At 45.9% G+C, this 8,235-nt stretch overlaps 1 protein-coding gene across 4 annotated transcripts in view; it reads left to right on the top strand.

The window, feature by feature from the left end:
- Positions 1-7,023: 7,023 nt before the first annotated feature.
- The window catches only part of UBN2 (ubinuclein 2), a 76,449-nt gene continuing 75,237 nt past the window's right edge, over positions 7,024-8,235 (top strand). For all 4 annotated transcript variants that reach the window (XM_080932336.1, XM_080932335.1, XM_080932337.1 and 1 more), the window contains exon 1: positions 7,024-7,596. In XM_080932336.1, the coding sequence (XP_080788462.1) occupies positions 7,171-7,596 (426 nt within the window). In that variant the 5' untranslated portion in view covers positions 7,024-7,170. The remainder of the gene's footprint in view (positions 7,597-8,235) is intronic.

Raw genomic sequence — 8,235 nt, 5'->3', positions numbered from 1 at the left:
GTCTGGTGGATAGAAGTGGGCACAGACTAATAAACAATGAGCAGATTAATAGATGACAGACTGTAATAAACGATGAGCAGATTTATAGATGACATTTAATGTCTCAATTGTAGCTCTACAGATGCAATCTGAGGAGAAAAATTTTCAACTACAGACTGCCACTCAGGTATGTAGATGAACAGATATTTTTCACATATATTTCATATATATATGAAGTATATATCACCTTTATCTTCTGCACAGGGTGTACCATCTAAAAAACACAGGAACAAACAGAAGAAAAAAAAGAAGGGGCACTCCTTCTTAGAAGGGGAAACAAAATATTCACAGGAAGAAATACAGAGACAAAGTGTGGAGTGATGGTTGGAAAGGTCATCCAGAAACTGCCCTACCTGAGGATCCATCCTGAGAGGATCTGCCAGAGCCTGAGAAATACAGAGTTGGATGCCCTCAACCAACCATTGGACTGAGCATGGGGTCCCCAATGGAGTAGCTAGAGAAAGGACAGAAGGAGCTGAAGGAGTTTTCAACCTCATAGGAAGAACAACAATATCAACCAGCCAGATCCCCCAGTGCTCCCAGGGACTAAACCACCAACCAAAGACTACCATGGCTCCAGCCATTTATGTAGCAGAGGATGACCTTACCTGGAATCAGTGGGAGAAAAGGCCCTTGGTTCTATGAAGGCTTGATGCCCCAGTGTAGGGGAATGCCAGGGCTGGGAGGTGGGAGGGAGTGGATTGGTGGGGGAGCACTCTCATAGCAGCAGGGGGAAAGGGTGTGGAATAGGGGGATTGTGGAGGGGAAATTGTGAAAGGAGATAGCATTTGAAATGTAAGTAAAGAAAATATCCAATAAGAAAAAGAAAAGAAACAGGGCCTCTAACTTAATGGGAGGCTTGGATGGAAGCAGATTTCAGGACTACTGTGTAACTGTCCCAGGTATAACAACATACAGCTCCAAGACTGATTCATTCAAGATTAGATTCATGGAGTATGTACCTATGACCACATTGAGAAAAATTTGGATGAGAGTTTGGAGGTTGATTAGGCAGAAGAGTGAAGAAAACAATTATAATGCTTTAGGGAAAGAAAAATACTGCTACTTCATGGTTCAGTTGTTAAAATGATTTATATGGTTTTCAAGAATGGAAGCAGAAATGGAGAGATGGTTCAGAGGTCAAGAACACTTGCTTCACTAGGACCAGGGTTTGGTTCCCAGTATGGACATGGTGATTAACAACCATTACTAACTCCAGTCTTGAATAACAAAACCACTATAAGCAATAAACACTTACTCAAAGATGCATCCAGCTGGGTTAGGAGATGGGATGTGCCCACATGTATGGATGCTGTGTATGTGTTTGAGAGAAAGGTTAGGGGAGAAGGCATAGGAGCAGATGCAGAGACAGACACACGGAAAGAATACAAAATCTTCCTGTTTGATGAAAATATGATGAACGCAACATTTAACACAACTATATCCTCCTTATATATAGTTCTGAGATGCAGAGGAGACAGCAGGACATCAGAGACCCTCGCAGTATATGTATAGAGCATCTCCAGTGGCTTATCAAATGAAGTGGCGAAACATAAACCAACTTCAGGATCAGTGGGTGAATGCCTGGTAGGTGGGCACACAGTCCCAGGTCCCCCACCCAAATGTTCATTATAGCAGCTTTCCCAGGAAACTTGAAATCAAACTACAGAGGTAACACAGCTTAACATCTGTAAGAAATCAGCACAAGAGATAAACAAGAAAAGGAATAAAATCAAGATTAAAAAAAAAAAATCAGGACTGGAGAGATGGCTCGGCAGTTAATAGTGTTTGCTGTTCTACTGAGGACCAGAGTTTGCTTCCCAGTATTCATATTGCACTCAAACAACATGTAAGTACAGCTCAAGGGGATCTGATGCTGTCTTGGAGTCTCTGGACAGAAAGGTAGACACCAGTATTAGTACAGTAGTGTTATATACTGGTGATAAATCGAGTTACAGGCACAGATGTACTAACTTAAATCAAATATGAAATATAGAGAAATAACATTCATTCGCATTGTAGAGGATGTCCAAAGAGATTGAGGATTAAGGTCATTTTAATTTTACCTCATTACACAACAATATAAAGCATTTACATTCTCAGAAAAACATACACAAAGCAACTAGACAATTTCAAGGAGTTTTCGAAAGTTGTAAAGAAGAAAGAATGGCATAGACTAAATAATGCCTCTGCTCAAACCTGTATATGGGTTTATGTTACCCATTAAAGAGATTGGTAGAGTGAACCACAAAGTGAAATCCAATTCTGGGCTGCTTGCTCTTACTGAGAACAAAGTAATTCGTGAACATTAATATGAAAAGATGGGATGCAGTTCAACTGGGAAAATGCAGAGAGAGATCGAGCAGGTGCCATAATCAAATGAGGTTGGATTCAGGTCAAAGTCATTAAGCAGCTCATAGAGACACACTTGGAATGATAAAGGCTGCTTTCTGGTGAACACAATGCTTGTGAACGTGCCACAAAGGCACTAATGTTCAAAACACAAAGATGATGGGAGGCAATGGCAGTCTCTGCACGGTGAGAAGAAAATGGAAGTAAAGCGGCAGCCATCTAAGTATCATTGGCAATAAGCAATAGCTTCATGTGCCAAAGAACAGACCTCCCCCTCAAGGACTCGTGGCCGTTACTGGACAATAAAGCCACAAAGAAAATAACATCACATCCCATGTACAGCTCCCTGTTCTAAACATGTCACACTCAATTAACCCAAGTGATCCAAACACTATTAATGCATCTAATTTGTGTGTATATGGGAACATGTGTTCCATGGCAAGCGTGTAAAAATCAGAGAAGAAGTTGGGGCACTGGTTTTGTTCTTCTGCCATGTGGGTCTTAGTGATGAAACCTATGTCCTCAGGCTTGGCTGCAATCACTTTTACCAGGTAAGCCAACTCACCTGCCCTAACACCAGTGCTTTAAATTATGTATTATCCCGATTTTACAAACCGAGAGAAACTGAGGCACAAAACAAGCGCTTAAGTGACTTTGTGTGAAGGTCACAGTGTATGGTAGTAAGTAAAAAGTTAGATCCAGGCAGGCTGTTCTCACTCTGTAAGTCTTAACCTCAAGGCCCAAGACCTTCTTTAGTAAACTCAAAAGAATGTGTGGGGGGGGGGGGTGGGAGAGGGCTATGGGTTTGTGGCAGGGAAGGGGGCAGGAGTGGAGAGTTGTTTGTTTCTGGGTTTTCAAAACAGGGTTTCTCTGTGTACCTGTGGCTGTTCTGGAACTCACTCTGTAGACCAGGCTGGCCTCAGACTCACTCAGACACACCTGCCTCAGCCTCACAAGTGCTGGGATTAAAGGAGTGTACCACCACCCGCCAGTGAGTGCATTTTCAATCACGATGGTATAAAGCAGAAATTAATACCCAGACCAAACTAGGCATTTACTGTGCCATCGACAGTTTCCCCTGTGTTATGCTAGGGATCTAGCTGGAATTCTGGCAAGCTTGGAAACATCCTGCCATAAAACCGTCATCCCAGCTCTAAAATAAATAAGTAAATAAAACCAGAGACAGGGAAAATAACAAAGGCCCAGGTTAAAACTTTCTTTTAACTTTTAAGTAGAAGAGACGGTCTAAACTAGATTTGTATTAAAGCTCAGGAGATGGGGTCTTGAATCCTTACACTAAAAGAACGGGAAGAATGAAAATGAATGACACTGGACTCTTGAGAAATTATAAAAAGATTATTGAAACAAGCATAAGGCTGCTACAAGAAATACTAATCACCTCCAAAATTAATTGTTATAAGTGGAAGCCATATGGTGGTGCCTGCCTAGAATCCCAGCACTCAGAAATCGGAGGTTTGAAACCAGTAGGAACTATACAGAAAGATGGTGTCTCAAAGGAAAAAAATAGAAAAATAATACTACTAAAAATATGTGAAGGAGCTGGCTTTGAAAATAAATTCCAAAATAAAAATAAATTAAACCAATAAAAGAAAAAAATCTTGTATATTTCATCAATCAAGTTGTATAAAAACAAAAATATACAGACTTTCATAGCTCTTAGGGGAGTTCAGATGGCTCTGTGGATAAAGGTACTTGCCACCAAGACCAAGGACCTGAGATCCACCCCCAGGACCATACTTTGAGAACCCTTTCCTGTCCTCTGGTTTCTATTCCCTGACCCCCAACACCTAAATAAAATGTAATACAGCTTTGATAGACTCACAGAACTGGGAGTACTGGGTATAACATATGCACTTTTGACAGTGGATTTCTAGAATGTGATTGAGGAAGACATCCAACATTAACACCCACAGGTATATGTGCACACACAAGCACATACACACAATACACAGATAAGCGATGAGCAGCTCAGTAGATCATCTCTGAGGATATACAATAGTTAAATCAATGTACACACAGTAAAAGAAGAGTATAAAATATAACTAAGTAAAAATACTGGCACTCACTAGGAACTGACTCTTTAAGGGCCCCTTTCTTCAACTACATCATTTAGGCTTTTAAAAATTCTCTTTAAAAAGAAATTCAGAAATGTGTATCTGTTTTTTATTTTTAGTTCTTAGGGAGTAAAATTACTTTTCCTGACTTGTTCAGTTTCTTAACTGCTAAGATGCACATTTACTTCAACTTCAAAACTTCAACCAGCTAGAGGGTTCATAAACCTGTTTGGAGGGTTACAAGCATTATTTAAAAACAAAAGAAGCAGTTAGGCGGCGGTGGTCAGCACTAAGGAGGTAGAGGCAAGTAGATCTCTGTGAGTTTGGTGCCAGTCTGGTCTCTAGAATGAGTTTTAGGACAGCTACACAGAGAACTCCTGTCTCATCACTACCCCCCTCAAACATCACAAAAGAACAAAAAGCCAAATAAAGCAAACTACAATAGAATTTAGGAGAAAATATCAGCACAGCCACACCATTCCTTATTTAGAACCTAGAGCATAACTGTCAAGACCAATTTACATTATCACAATACAGAGATATATGCAAGGAAGCACATGAGAATGTTGTTTGCCGACAGAAAACTCAAAACTTTCTATTGAGTTCCGGGTGTGTGTGTGTGTGTAAACATGTTTTTCCCCCCAGAATAGAATATCAATATCAAGTGTGTATGTGAGTTTTTCAAGATACTATTATTATTCAAGATACTATAAATTGTGCTCAAAGAGGATTTTTATTAGACAACAGAATAGAAACCACATGCCACAGGGTTTTTCTTTGTATTCCTGGCTGTCGTGGAACTCACTTTGTAGACCAAGCTGGCCTTGAACTTTCAGAGATCCATCTGCCTCTCACATGCTACTTTGAGGAGTTTACACCTCCAATTAGAATCTACTTCTCACTGTGGATTGAGGTTCAAAGTATTTGGAAAGCACCCAGAAGAAGAAAATGTATGAGTGGTTACCTACGGAAGAGCTTGGCTCAAGCACAGACTGCAATTCTGGGATAAATTGCAGAAACTGAACACAGGTATAGCTGTGAACTTAGTTAATTGGGGATGGGATAGAGGATAATACAACAAAAAGTTTTTCAGAAATATTAGTGCTCCGTTGTAAGAGTCTGTGGGCAGAAAGGTCACTTCTGTCCAAAATAGGAGACCTCAATCAGAATCAGGAGTAGTGGAAGGAATGTTGGAGGTAAAACATAAAGTCAAGGAAATATTGAAACATTTTAAAGAAGAAATTCATCATCTTCCTCTTTTTTTCCCCTCGTTGTTGCCAGTTTGTTTTTTTCAGATAGGGTCTCACTATGTAGCTCTGGCTGGCTTAGAAGTCACTAATTAGACAAGGCTGGCCTTGAACTCAGAGAGCTCTGTCTGGCTCTGGAGTGCCACTACTTCTATCAAGAAACACTAGCTACCTGGAGTTGTTTATGTGGACAGTGTTGAAATGTAACAGCCTGTATCTTCCTGAGAAAAAGGCGTGCATCTCCACACCTGGCTTAAAGCTAGCAGGACCTTTTGGGATGAACATTGCATCACCATTTGATACACCTTTGGTAATGAATAGAAAAGCAAATATTTAAAACGTCTGACTCAGCTCTTCAACATCTAACATAGTTAATGCAATTAACAAGCTTGGGTTTCCTTGAGGATGTAGAAAGGGAGCCTTCAAATTCACTTTCTACTGACTGGATTTAAAGGGCCAGTAATTCTCGTCCGTTAAAATCTGAATCCAGTTCGTTTCCCACGGGTACTCCAGCGAAGCCTAAGCAACGCTCCTTCCCACTCAGAGAAATGAGCCATGAATTTTTTTTTTCCCCGAGAGCATGTCCCTAAAATAACACCAAACGCTGCCAAGACGTTCAAGTCTTCAAGAACTGTTCATTTGCCAGTTCAATCCAACTGAGGCGCGTCACTAAGCGTCTCCCCGCCATGCGCAAAGCGGCTAGGGAGAAGTGTGGAAGGCAGCGTGGCGCTTTCGGGAGGGGTCTGGGGCTCGTGTACTCTTCGCCTTTCTACCCTGGACACCTCAGGTGACCGGGCAACGGCTCGGCAGGCCCGGCAGCCGGGACGCGAGTCCCTCACCCCTTTCCTGGGTCCGCCTGGAATCCTCAGCTGACAACCCTGCTGCCCAGCGGGGAAAGCCAGAGACCAGCGTCGGGCGGGACCCGGCGCCATGACTGGGTCGGTCCCAGGCACATCGCGACGCTCACCCTAAGGGATCTGCGAGCGTGCCTCGGTTTCCGGGCGAGAGGAGGAAATCACTCCGGGAACCCCAAACCCCTCCTTTAAAACCAAAGCATAGATAGCGTCCCCGTTGCCACGGAGACAGGGCTATCTGTGACGTCACTTCCGCCGAGCTGTCTGGCCTCCAGACTGTTGAGAGGAAAACTGAGCAACAGCCACGACTGTGGACGCGAGCGTCTCTAGTGTGCGCATGCGCCCGCTCAGCGGCCTGCTTCTATTTATGTGGGGGATCCAACATGGCGGCTGCGGCGACCCTGGCGATGGTGGTGGAGCCTATCAGAACGTAGTAGCGGGGACGGGGACCCAGTCCGCACTCAGGGTGGCGTCCGCAGGGACAACTAAGGGTGCTGGAGGGAAGAAAAGTGACGGAGAGCAGAAGGAAAGGCGGGCAGGCACGCCGTACGGCGTCGAGGAGAGAGCCGGCTCGAGCGAGCGCCGAGGGCCAGAACAGTGGGGATGGCGGAGCCGCGCAGAGTCGCGTTCATTAGCCTGTCACCGGTGAGGCGGCGCGAGGCCGACTTCGCGGGCGCCGAGCGCGAGCCCCCCCGACTGGAGCCGCAGCCGTACCGCGAGCCGGCCCGGGCGGAGCCGGCCCCCCGCGCTGACGCGCAGCCCCCGGCGCGCGACAAGCCGCTCCCCCAGCGCGAGGTCAGCCGCGCCGAGCCGCCCATGGCGCTGCAGCGCGAGCCCCCGCGGCCCGAGCCGCCGCCGCCGCCGCTGCCCCTGCAGACGCCCACTCCGCGGGAGTCGGCTTCCCGGGCGGAGCCGCCCCCGCGACCGCCGAAGGAGACGATTCGCCTGGAGCTGGTGCTCAAGGACCCCACGGACGAAAGCTGCGTGGAGTTCAGCTATCCGGAGCTGCTGCTGTGCGGAGAACAACGGGTACAGAAGGTCCCTCCCTCCCGGCAGCCCCACAGCCCGGGCGCCTCCGGACCCGCCGCCAGCCCCGGCTGCTCTGCACTTTGCTCGCCCCGGGGGTGGGGTGGCGGGGGCCGGGCGGCTAGACGGGGCGGGAGCTGCGCGGCTCGGCCCACCTGGGTGTCCGAGGCTGCCCCCTCCACACCGCGCCGAGCCGGTTTTCCTGTGCACCTTTCGAAACCTCAGCTTTTTCCTCCTTTTCCTTTCTGTTCCCTACACCAAATCCCGAGGCCCTGAGAGCCGTGCGGCTAGCTTCTTGTGGCGCTTCCATCTGTCGTTCCGGTAGAAGGGATGCGGAAAAAAAAAAAAAAAAACCTTGGGGGACACGCCCCCCGATCTGAAGCGGAGAGATTGTGTGACCCCTTCTCGGCTCATCCTCATCCTTCCTCAACCCAGCTGTACCGTGCGCCAGGGCTGCTGAGATGGGCTCGTGGCCGGGTGGTTTATTTTCCTTGATTGAAGGGGATTTAAGAGAAATTAAACATTTTCAGAGACTAATGATTCCAAGTTAGGAATGAAAAAGTGGATTCGTAATGTGGTTGCACTTGTGTTGGTAAATATTGTTAGCTTTGTGTTGAGTTTGTGCATATTGTCTTTGAATGG

Source organism: Micromys minutus (assembly GCF_963924665.1).
Source record: "Micromys minutus genome assembly, chromosome: 18".
Taxonomy (NCBI): domain Eukaryota; kingdom Metazoa; phylum Chordata; class Mammalia; order Rodentia; family Muridae; genus Micromys; species Micromys minutus.
Note: the sequence above shows the minus strand (reverse complement) of the source record. Positions and strands in the feature narration are given on the sequence as shown.